Here is a 13,160-nt window from a genome sequence, read left to right as displayed (position 1 = left end):
CTCTCTCTCTCTCTCTCTCTCTCTCTCTCTCTCTCTCTCTCTCTCTCGCTCTCTCTCTCTCTCTCTCACTCTCTCGCTCTCTCTCTTTCTCCATATATATGTATATACACATATGTGTGTATACACACACATATTTGCATATTTGTGAGGAAATTGGCATTAAGTGACTTGCCCAGGGTCACGCAGCTAGTAAATGTCAAGCATCTGAGGCTGCATTTGAACTCCGGTCCTCCTGACTCCAGGGCTGGTGCCCTTTTTACTGTGCCACCTAGTTGCCCCTCTCTACAAATATTTATGTATTCTTGATGAAAGCAGGAGAAGAAAACAGGTAAACTTTGAGATACTATTTTCTATAATAGAACACATTTTCACAGACAAGTGAGAGATAGACCGTAAGATCTTTCATTGTTCATTATTTGTTACATACATATATAAATATACACATTATATACACACAATCCCTACTCAAAGAGAGCATATATGCTAATGGAGGAGACAGGAACATATACAGACATCCATGTGTATCTACATATATGTCCTTGTTTTCTTCCCCATTAGTTCCTTGTAAATAGAGATTGTTTCATTTTTTTAAATTTGCATTCCTAACACCTAGCACAATGTCTGACCTATAGGAGTTGCTTAATAAATGTTGCTTGATTAATGGATTGGTTGTTTTATGCCATATTTTATGTAGATTCTCATACTATGGTTAAACAATGTTACTTCAGTGGTGGCACCCACCAAGGAATCTTGTAGAAACTTTACTGAGAGATAGTTTGCTGGAGGATAAACTTTATGGTTGTGTTTTGTTCTATCACATCAAACGATTTTAATTATTCAATTAATAGATACCTATTAAGTGTGATGGCATAAATGGACAGAGTACTGGGCCTAGAGTCAGGAATACCTGGGTTCAAATCTGACCTCAGATACTTACTAGCTGTGTGACCCTGGGCAAGTCACTTAACCTTATTTCCTCAGTTTCTTCTTCTGTAAAAATGAGCTGGAGAAGGAAATGGCAAACCACTCCAGTATCTTTGCCAAGAAAACCCCAGATGTTGTCACAGAGAGTCAGGTATGACTGAAATAACAACAACAAAAAATAAATAACATTGAAAAACTTATGAGATATGATCAATGCAATAACCAGTCATGACTTCAGAGTGAAGACAAAGAAGCATGCAACCCACCTCATGACAAAGAGGTAATGAACTCAAGTTACAGAATGACATAAATTTTTGGACAAAGCCAATAAGGGAATTTATTCTGCATATTTGTCACAAGGGTTTTTCCCCTTGGGGGGATGGTGGAGAGAAGTAAGAAGGGAGAAGGAAGCTAGGAATAATGTTGCCAAAAAAAGAAAGAGATGGAGGGAGGGAGAGAGGAGGGAGAAAGAGAGAGAAGCCATTGAAACATGTTCATGAAATGTACAGAAGAGAACAGAGAATGACCAAAAAGAATCACAGACAAGCAGGACAGCTTTGAAAGTAACACATTCTAGTTTTTGTATACTTAAAAAGAAAGACAAGTTATATATCATAGAGGTTCTCAGTTTCATGTACAACCTTCTCTTTCTATTCTACTGTGTTTAAAGGAAATGCTCATCTTATATTTAAGCTCAGAATAAAATAATGGGAAAAAAGAAAAGAAGAACTAAAAAAGAAAGAATATATACAGTCCAGATTGCGAGGTGCAGTTAAATGTCCATCGAGTTAGTCTTGGACATTTTCTACAAATGGTCAGTGTACTGGGACCAGAGTGAAAAAGATCAGGCTGGATTGCATTTTCTGGAAACTGCCTAGCATTTTCAATGATTCCAAGCTGTTCCCTGATGCAAAGCTCATATTTTAAGCAGCAATATTCTGGTAATGCATTATGGTTATAAATCATGAAACACCATGATAGCAGAAAAATAAAAACTGCAGATGATTGGAAGGGCAACGGCAAGAAACACAGTGAGGCTTAAGGAGTCTAAGTGAATTGAACATAAAAACGGCATATGTGTATGAAAATTAAAAGAGGTGAGTGAATCATATAGTAAGATAGGAGGGACAACAGATGGACAGGCTGAGTACTGCACTGATATCCACAAAATATTTTTAAAAGGTCAGAGGGTACATTCCAGAACATTGGGTGGGTAAATACTCCTTTGATGCTTAATCGGGAGGAAAAAGACAATCCTAACAACACAGGAGTTGAGGATAGAGTATATGATCTGCAGCCATGGAGAGAGTATTCAAATCAATGGGATCATGGATCTGCTGATATCTACACAACTTTCCCAGCTACTCAAAATACATCTGAACTTTCACAACAATTTTTACATACTTTTCTATTAAAAATTCCTGAGAGCCCAATCTATTTTCTTAAAGATGACTCTGACCAACAAAGAACTGGTTATTTAAAAAGAAAAAAATGCTAATCTTAGGACAAAATCATCATTCCATCTAAAATTAGATCACAGGACTGTAGATTTAGATCCAGAAGTGACCTCAGAAATCCTCTAGTCCAGTAGGTGCTCAATAAATGCTAATTGAAAATTGGCTAAATTACTGAGATAATGATTGATGGAGTTAGGTCCATCTAGAGCAGGTGTTCCAATTTAGTGGTTCATGAGTCCCTTGAGGGTTCTTGAAAGTGATCCAAGAAGTTCATGCTAAAAAATTCCTTAAAGGCACCTTAAGCAGTAAATAATTGTAGAATATTATGAGTAATATATTGGGCAACTAGGTGGTACAGCAGATAGAATTCCAGACCTGGAGTCAGGAAGACTCATTTTCCTGAGTTCAAATTTGGCTGCAGGTACTTATTAGCTCTGTGACCCTGGGCAAGTCACTTAACCTGTTTGCCTCAGTTTCCTAATTTATAAATTGAGCTGGAGAAAGAAGTGGCAAACCACTCCAGTATCTCTGCCAAGAAAACTCTAAGTGGTGTCATGGAGAGTTGGACCTGACTGAAAAATAACAACAAAAAAGCAAACTATGGTATATATGTGTGATGTAATATTATTATATTATAAAGAATTCCAAATAAGAAGAATTCAAAGAAACTTGGGAAGATGTGAAGAAAGGAAAAGCTTTTTAGCTATATATGTGATGACTACAATGGCATAAATAAAGTTAGCACTGAGAGGAAGCAAAACTTAGGTCAAACAAAAACAACCTATGTTAGCGATGGAGTTAAAGAACAGAGCATTCCTTTCTTTTTTTGTCAATCCATAAACTGTTCTTAGGGAACTGTAATGTAATGCCAAGGAAAGGCAACTTCCCAAGGTTCAAAATACCAGCATAGGTGCTCTCCATTTTATTCAGTGACCAACCAAGAACAGAGAAGATCAAAACATGACATCATTCCAAACACAGCATTTACTAAATGTGATTAAATAATCTCCAAGGACTACCCCACCCCAGGACCTTCCAATCATTCAATCAATTACAAAGTCCCTGGTCTAAATACTTCTCCACCCCTAGGCTATACCTTTATTTGTCAATCACAGAGCACAAAAAGGTCAAAAGTTCCCCACCCCTGGATCTCAATTGAATCTACCCCAGAGTTACATCAAGTTTAAACACAGCACTTAATACCCAAGTGGAGGTCTTTTCTTCATCTTGACATGAGGCAAGTTCTCAGCAATCTTAGTTCCTGGGGAGACAAGGCTTAGCAAGGCCACAAGATAGTTGCCAGTCCCTTCATTAATTCATCCTCTGTCTGTAGAACAGTCCTAGAACCCCTGAAAACATTAGCAAAGCCCTCTCCCAGGATTTCTGTAAACATACAACAAGAAAATCCTTCTTCAGGGCTTCTGAACCAACAGAAAGGTTCCCAGACCCCTGCAACAACAGCACTGTCCTTCACCAGTGGACAGTATTCACTCTCTGTTTGCAGGACAGTCTCAGGGCTTCTTAGCCAACAGCCAGGTTCCAGGACTTCTTCAACAGGCCTGTCTTTCACCAGTGGACAAATCTGGCAAAACAACATCAAAACAGACAGACAAAGTACCAGCAAAACAGCCATGTCTCCTCAGTCCTTGGCAGCTCAGGGGGCAGGTCTCAAAAGTCCAGGGCAATTCAAAGCGGCCACGAGCAATTCTCTTAGTCTCTCTCTCTCCACGAGATGCTGCTTCCAAAAAAAAAGTTCTTCTGCCTCTCCCTTGTCTCTCCAAATCTACATCACCAGCTCCTCCCAGTTCAGGACTTTCTTTTCACATCAACAAGTCCATCCCACAGGTGGGATTAACAAGCTCTGGGTTTTAACACAATCAATTTGAAAACCAAGCCAATACAGGGGAATCTTTAAATGCCATTACTATCACAGGAACATATTTTACTTTTTTGTTTGTTTTGCTTTTTGGAGGGGGGAAGGCAGGGCAATTGGGGTTAAGTGACTTACCCAAGGTCACTAGGCTAGTAAGTGTTAAGTGTCTGAGGTTGCATTTGAACTCAGGTCCTCCTGACTCCAGCACTGGTGCTCTATTCACTATGTCACCTAGCCACCCCAGGGAACATATTTTATAGTGGGCTTTGTCTGGGTATGGATTGGGAACGAGCTGCCAGCTCAAACCAAAATATTTCAATAAATTTTTTTGACTGGGTCCTCATATCTCACTCAGGCTGGAATTTCTGTGGTTGCTCACAGGCCTGATTTCTCTGCTGACTGGCCTGGAAGCTGGAACATGCTTGGTTTCTGAATTGGGCTAGCTAGCTTCTCCTTAAGTGTCGTGAGGTGGCACAATGGATAGAGCTCTGGGCCTTGAATCAGGAAAACCCGAATTCAAATTTGAAGTGTCCTAGCTGTGTCACCCTGGGCAAGTTAACCTCTGACTGCCAGTTGCAAAATGGAGATAATAATAACATTTACTTCACAGGGTTGCTGTGAGGGTCAAATGGGATAGTATTTGTAAAGCACTTAGCACAGTATCAGGAACACAGTAGGCTTTTAATAAATGTTTCCTTCCTTGCTTCCTTCTTTCTCCTTCCTCTCTTTTTTCCTTCCTTCTTCCCTCCTTACCTTCCATCTCCTTTCTTTTTTCCTTCCTTCCTTTCTTCCACCCTTCTTCCTCCTCCTTCCTTTTTTCCTTCCTCCTTTCCTTCATTCCTTTCTCCCTCCCTTCCCCTTCTCCTTCATTTTCTCTCTTTTTCCCTCCCTCCCTCCCTTCCTTTCTCTGGTGCCTAGATTTAGTGTATTCACTGTAAATGTTAGCCTCACCGTGGTTCAGAATTCCTAAGCTCAAGCATTCCACCAGACAGCCTCCCTCAGAAACAAGGATTACAAACACACACTACTTGTATTGTAATAAGATTAAAAAAATTTTTTTTAAACAGGTAAATCATGTGACAATCCACATTGAGGCGGGAATCAATACCCCTGTTCAGTGTTGACTGGATGAGGATGGCCATGCTTAGGCACCATCACACTCAAGAACTAAGACTCACCAGCTTCCATTAGGGTTTCCCGTCACAGCAAAGCAAGTGTTTGTGGGTTCTCTAGCTTCTGCATAGCCTTGGAGGAGTTGGGATGCTGCATTGCTTTTGCGGAGAAGATAACCCCTAAAAGCTGAGAGCAAACAAACAGACATTTGAAACCCTGAGATGAAGTTGGTCTCTGGAAGCCATTTCCCCCTTTAATGCCCTTTCCCAACCTTTTTCCTCTTCCCCACTTTCAGTCTCTCTTTCCCAACACTGGATTCCCACGTTCTTCATGCTGTTCTATGGCTCCCCTGTGGTGTCCCACCAAAACTTACCAATCCCAAGTCCTATTCTCTCAAGACTGAACTCTCTGATAGATCACAAGTGGTTTATTGAAAAAAGTAATTTCTGATAATACATGATAATATTAGAAAGTAACCAGAGAATCATGGACCCGAAGTCAAGTCAATCAATAAATATTTATTAAGTATCTACTATGTCAGTCATTTAAACCTGTTTGCCTCAGTTTTTTCATCTGTAAAAATGCGTTGGAGAAGGAAATGGCAAACCACTCTAGTATCTTTGCCAAGAAAATCCCAAATGGGGCCACAAAGATTCAGACACAACTGAACAAAACAACTATATGCCAGGCACTGACTGTACTGAGTGCTGGGGATGTAAAGGAAGGTAGAAGACAAGCCCTACTCTCAAGGAGCTCACAGTCTAAGGAGGGTAACAATATGCAAATAACTATGTACAAACAAGCAATATACAGGATAAATTGAAAAACATTCAGCAGAGGGAAGGCACTAACCTTAAAAGGGGGTGAAAAAGGTTTCCTCTGGAAAGTGAAATTTTAGCTGAGTATTAAATAAAGGCAAGGAAACACAGGAGCCAAGAGATGAGGAGGGAGAGCATTCCAGGCATGGGGGATAGCCAGGAAAAATGCCCAATCAGGAAATGGAGTGTCTTGTTTAAGAAACAGCACAGAAGCCAGTGTCACTGGATCATAAAGCATGTAGGGGAGAGGGACTATAAAACGTAAGAGTCAATCAATCCAAATGAACTACAAAGAAGGAAGACGCTGTCGGAATCCAAAGAAAGAACTGATAAAGAGAAGTATGTATGGGATGATTTTATCAGATTTATATACATATACATATGTGTGTGTATTTGTGTCTAATGGTATCCATTTCTAGGGCAGGGGGAAGGGGAAAAAGGAAAAAAAAATTATACAATTATTTTATTATATATTTAAAACAAATAGATTTTGGGGGGAATTAATCAATCAACAAAAATTTAATAAATCAATAATTTAATCAATAATCAATCAATCAATAAACATATAATAAACTACTATGTGTCAGTCACTGTGCTCAGAGTTGGAGATACAAAGGGGCAAAAGATAGTCTATACCCTTGGGGAGTTTACAATCTAATTGGGGAGACAACGTGCAAATAAATGGACAAAAAGCAGGCTATATACAGGATAAACAGTAAATAATTAATAGAAGGAAGGCACTACAATTAAGAGGGTATGGGGAAGGCTTTCAGGAAAAGATGAGATTTTAGTTGGAAGAGAGTAGTTAGAGTGGAGGAGGGAGGGCATTCCAGGCATGGAAGACAGACAGACAGAGAAAATGCCTGGACATGAGAGATGGAGTGTTTTGTTTGAGGAACAGCCAGGATGACAGTGTCACTGGATGGAAGAGTATGTGGTGGGGAGGGAGGAATAAGAAGACTGAAAAGGAAGGATGGCACTAGGTTTTAAAAGTTTCTGAATGCCAAAGAGAACATTTTGTATCTTATCACAGAGGCAAGAGTCACTGAAGTTTACTGAGGGGAAGGGGTGGTGGGTAACATGATTGCACCTATGCTTTAGGAAAATCACTTTAGTTACTGGAAAGAAGATAGATAAGGGGAAGAGAAGAACAAAGGGTAGAGATAGGGAGGTCCACCAGGAGGCTATTACAATAAAATAGGCATGAAGTGATGAGGGACTGTACCAGAATGGTGGCAGTGTCGGAAAAGAAAGAGAAGGTGGTATATTTGAGATGATGTTGGAAATGTGAAATCAAAAGGCCTTGGTAACAGATTGATATGAGGAGTTAGAGATGTGATAGTCCAGGATGACCCCTAGGTTGTGAACTGGAGGGACTGGAAGAATGGTGCTGCCCTCTATAGAAATAGGGATGATAAGAGGAAGGTTTAGGGGAAAAGATAAGAAGTTCTATTTTGAATATGTTGAGTTTAAGATGTCTACTATACATCCAGTCTGAGATGTCTGAAAGGCAGCTGGAAATGAGATACCAGAGGTCATAAGAGCGGTTAGGGCTGAATAAGTAAATTTGGAAATCATCAGTATAGAGCTGATAATTGAATCCATGGGAGCTGATGAGATCACCAAGTGAAGCAGTATAGGGGGAGAAGAGAAGAGGGCCCAGGACAGAATCCTGAGGAACACTTACAGTTCCTGAGAAGACTAAGGTGCCCTTCTCTATGTTGTCACGAAGTGGTCACCATAAAGCAATGGGAAACCAGTAAAGACAATTTGAAGGCTCATTAACATGAAAGCCTGTGGAAATTGAGAGGGATGTTGTAAAGGTAAGGGTAGTGATTTGCATGGAATATAGGAAAGGATCAGAAATATAACTAGGGGAGAGGGACTCTGGTTCTAGATAAATCTTCCATCTTGATTCTTTAGATAGAAATATCTCTAGAGCAGAAAAGGGAAATTCATCAGGCTAACCTAATTTAATAGAAATATGTTTAAAATATTCAATTTCCTTCCCTAGTCTGTAATATGGCTTCCTGAGTGGATTTATTCACCAGAAAAAGACTGCCCTGTGGAGATGACCAATCCTGGTTCTTGGGCCAGGTATATGTTACATTGTAATTTAATATTTTGGTATTCTAGTTTATCAGTCTGGTGATTTTGATAAGTGTAACTCAACTCCCCAGAGTCTGATCCCCCTAAGTGAATTTATAAAATTAAGTTTCTAAACTGACAAATTTGTAACCAAGACACTGGATCATGGTGACCTCATCAAGGTACCTTATGAGTTTTAGGTTGGCACAGCCAATACACCCATCATATTATTCCTATGACATAGTAACATTAGAACAAGATCTTTCTGGAGACATAATAGCTTAATACAAAGGACCCTAATAATGGAAATTTTAAGCAATGTAGCAGGTAAGAGACATTCTTTGGTAGATGAGTTTTCCAGGGCCCATCAGGTCATGTTTCAGAAACATCCATCTTTTTTGTCTGTAGAAGAGAAGCCCCCGTTAGAGTCTCATACTAAAGAAACCCAAAGGCACTATGATAGAATATAAAGATTACTTAGTTTGAAATCAGGATGGAGTCTGGATCTTTCTCCCACTATTTATTACCTGTGTGACCTTTGGGCAAATTGTTTAACCTCCCTGGGACTTGGTTTCCTCATTTAAAATATTGGGATTGGATTAAATGGTTTCTAAGATATAAATCACTAGGTAGGTAGGAGGTACAGTGGACAGAGGGCTGGTCCTGGAGTCAGGCAGACTCCTCTCTCTGAGTTCAAATCCAGCCTCGGACACTTGCTAGTTGTGTGACCCCGAGCAAGTCATTTAACTCTGTTTGCTTACAACAATAACAACAAAATATCAATCTACTAGCCTTATTAAATTTTCATTCTGAGGATTCTTTCCTTATCAATCCCAGTTGTAAAAACTTCAAAGTGGGGGAGGTCCTCATATTTTTTCTATTCTTTTCCTCTTTCACAACTAGCCTGAGTACTTTGGAATTCTCCAAATAGATACTTTTACTCTCTGCATCTCTAAGTTAGAATAATGGAATATTAAAGGAATAATACCATAAAAAATGGAATATTATAAAAAATATTAAATGGAAAATAAATGAAATATTAAAGAGAAAGGACATTAGGAATTTTTCTAATTCAATTTCTCTCATCTTAAAAATCAAAAAACTGAGTTCAAAAGAGATGAAGTGACCCTTAAATAAAATGATTGCCTTGAACTCTGAGTGCAGATTGAAGCATACTTTTTCACTTTATTTTTCTTGATTTTTTTTGGTGGTGTTTTCTTTTGTAACATGGCTAATATGGAAATGTTTTGCATGACTTCACATGTATAATTGATATCATATTATTTGCCTTCTCAAGGGGGAGGGGAGGGGCTGGAGGGAGGGAGAGAATTTGGATCTCAAAAAATTTTAGTCAGTACTACATTTTTTAAAAAATGTAATTAGGGAATATTTTAAGGAAATAAATAAGGATATATATATAATATATTTTTAAATTATTGTCTTAACAATCAAACTACTTTATCATAAATACCCAAGATGTTCTTTTGCCCTAGCAAAGCACTGTGTTTATATTGATCAATAATAAAATAAAGGATCATACAATCAAGGCCCTAGGGCTGGAATGGACTTCAGGGCAATTTAGTACAACTCTCCTGTTTTACAGATGAGGAGGCCCTAGTCCTGGAGTTGAAATTACTTAGCCTTGGCCACACAGGTGTTAAAGGTCCTCTGTCTTGAGTCAGCGCCCTTTCCACCAAGCAATCCATCCCCAAATCAAAAATTTTCTCTTTGCCTCACTACTATTCCTTCCCTTCCCTTCCCACCCCATCCCCATCATATCCAGGAAACCTCCCCACCATCCTTCCCACTTCCATCAATAGCAACCTACACAATTTTCGTTGTTCGTGGGAGTGGCAACAAAGTATAATGGAAGATGGGTGGTGCTCAGAGTTGGAGACCTGAGCATTATAATCACCCACTACTTGTGTGACACTGGGTGACTTACTTCTCCTTCTGAGCATCTGTTTCTTCAGCTTTAAGGAAAAAAGGGGTGAGAGGGAGGGAAGTTATACTAATGACTCCTTTTGGATTCTTGATTCTATTGGCCTCAGTTGATAGCACCAGGAGCTACTGCAATGCACATCTCCCAATTAAGGTGAAATGAATGACGTTTTTCTTATAAAACTTGGGTGGAAAACTTTTGCTAATACTTTTTAGGGGATTCCCACTATTAAAGAAGCAACAACAGTTCATTAACAGACTTGTTAAAAAGATGAATACTTTTAACACTCCAGGAAGACGCTCAAAAGAATTATGACTTGGGGCTCTAGATATAAAGGTGTCATACCCGATAATTAAAAGAGAGGTTTGTGATCCTCTCTGTTTGGGGATTGTCCAATGCCTCCAGCTAATCTCTTCCTATGTTTTTTAAAAAATAAAGTCCATGGTCATTCTATTCATTTTCAAAGCTCTGTGTAATTGAGGAGGAAACTTATTTCATGTTTCTGATTCATTTACACTTCAGTCATCAAAATATTGATTTGGGGGAATTATTTGAAGTTTAAGAAATCATATAGAACCACATGGAGTCTTCTTAATATAGCTTTAAGAAATCCACTCTTCTCCAGTGTCTCTTGACTTTGTCTTAAAAGTGAAGAGAGGTGTTTGGGCCAGGGTTAAAAAGTCAAAAACAAAAACAAATGAATAAACAAAAGATATGATTTCAGGTTGGAATGTAAGATCGTCGTTGAATTTCAAGCAATTCCAAATGTGGTCAAAATAACTTTAGTTAATCCCTGGAGAATGTCCTGGCCCTTGCATGCTGGTTAGGGAAACTCAGAGCTGAACAAATGGATCAAAGGGACTGAATTATGAGGAACAATAGCATTGTTTGGCTAAAAGATGACTCAGGTGACTCCCTTAATAAATTTCAAGTGAATATCTGGTTTAAAGGACTAGTAACTAGTCTATAGAAATTAAGTTATGAGGAGAAATTATGATCTTAAATAACAAAATATTCAAATCAAATGAGTAATTATTTAAATAACAAAGCTACTGCTCCTTACCCCTTTCCCCCACTCCCTAAATACTGAGCCAGGGCCATACAGAAGGTATAGCAAAAATGGACTTCACCAAAGGCAAGGTCTCTATGGCTGGGTGTTTCTGGCCTAAATGGGGTTAAATAGTGGACCAAGGGCAGGTGCTTGTGACAAGGATACAGTCCTTTTAAAGATTCAAGAATATCTGGGTAAAATCCAGAAGTAATCCTTATCAGAATTTCATTCATTTGAGTAGAGAATGAATAAAAAATTATGACCTATTTCAAATTAGAAGTCAAGGAGAGTCCTCTCTAGGAAAAAATTGCCTAAACCAATGATTGTTTCCCACCTCCCCTCATTCCTCCTTTAGAAACTAACATTTTGGGACCTCTAGGTGGCCCAGTGAATAGAGCACTGGCCCTGGAGTCAGGAGGACCTGAGTTCAAATCCAGCCTCAGACACTTAACACTTACTAGCCATGTGACCTTGGGCAAGTCACTTAACCCCATTTACCTTGCATTTTCCCCTCCAAAAAAACCTATCATTTTTAATGATTCAACCCACCAACCTCTCATTTCCATAATGTTCTTCTGCATCTCTCTCCTCAACTCCCTAGTTTTGCTTTTACCAACGATAGTAATATTAATAGCTTTGTTGTTCAGTTGTTTTCAGTCATGTCTGACTCTGTGACTCCACTGTGGTTTTCTTGGCAAAGATACTAGAATGGTTTTCTGTTTCCTTCTCCAACTCATTTAAGTGAAGAGAAAACTGAGGCAAACAGGGTAAGTGAGTTCCCCAGGGTCACACAGCTACTAAGTGTCTGAGGCAGGATTTGAACTCAGGTCCTCCTGACTCCAGGGCCCGTGCTCTATCTGCTATGCCACCTAGCTGCCCACATTAATAGCTTACTTTTTTTTAAGAGAAGCATTTTCTTCACAGAAACTCTGTGAAGTAGGTAGTGAAAATGTAATGTTTCCCTCTCATAAGGAAACAATTAAAGCAAATTGCCCAAAGTCCCACAACTAATAAGAAGCGGAAGCAGGATTCAAACCTAAATCTTCTAAGATCAGTGCTTCCTCCTATTATAGCATGCTGATTCTGAATGCAGGCTAAACCCAACAGATTTCAAACAAGACACTGGGATAGTAATTATATTAGAATATAATCTCCTAGAAGTCTGGGACTGTCTTTTTCCTCTTTTGATATCTGCAGTGCTTATCACCATGACTGGCATATAGGAGGTACTTAATAAATGTTTAATGATTAATTGATTGCCTTGCAGGGTTTCACTACTTATAGAATCAATCAGGCTCATAAATTTAGTGCTGGAAGAGACCTTTGAAGCCAACCGTCCCATTTTACAGATAAGATAACTGAGGTTTGGAGGGGTTAAGTGACTTATCCTGTATCACACGGCTGCTAAGTGTCAGAGACAGGTTCGACCCAAGTTTTCTTGACTCCAGATCTAGTACTCTATTCATTATGCCACATTCCCTGTCAGCAAGGCTGATAAATTGATACTTCAAATCAAGGTAGACCTGATGTTCCAGGTTTAGCAGAATAATCCTGACTATGGACTATCCATATCCAGACAAAGAACTGATGGACTCTGAATGTAGATTGAAGCATATTTTTTTTCACTTATATTATTCTTTCTCACAGTTTTCTAAAGTCTGTTTCTTCTTTCACAATTCTTTAATATGGAAATATTTTTCACATGATAGTACATATATAAACTACATCAAAGAGGGAAGTGGAGGGGGGAGCAGAGAAAAATTTAGAACTCAAAATCTTGTAAAAATGAATGCTAAAAATTTTCTTGACATGTAACTGGAGAAAAATAGAATAAAATATATCTTGTTACAATAAAATAAAAATACTTCTTGTTAAAAAACAACAAATACATGTA

The 13,160-nt window shown here is 38.8% G+C and overlaps 1 protein-coding gene across 5 annotated transcripts in view; it reads right to left on the bottom strand.

Moving 5' to 3' along the window:
* LOC138155352 (myosin-IIIb-like) overlaps positions 1 to 13,160 on the bottom strand; it is a 381,066-nt gene that overhangs the window by 215,040 nt on the left and 152,866 nt on the right. For all 5 annotated transcript variants that reach the window (XR_011166807.1, XR_011166808.1, XM_069080561.1 and 2 more), the window contains one exon: positions 5,433 to 5,553. Coding sequence is in view for 3 of the 5 variants with exons in the window: in XM_069080561.1 (XP_068936662.1) it covers positions 5,433 to 5,553 (121 nt within the window). In the remaining 2 variants the exon portion in view is untranslated. The remainder of the gene's footprint in view (positions 1 to 5,432; positions 5,554 to 13,160) is intronic.

The sequence above is a fragment of the Petaurus breviceps genome, unplaced genomic scaffold, assembly GCF_028583685.1.
Source record: "Petaurus breviceps papuanus isolate PSGF00001 unplaced genomic scaffold, PetGlider_PUasm1.0 91133, whole genome shotgun sequence".
Lineage (NCBI taxonomy): Eukaryota > Metazoa > Chordata > Mammalia > Diprotodontia > Petauridae > Petaurus > Petaurus breviceps.
This window is presented reverse-complemented; position numbering and strand designations above follow the sequence as displayed.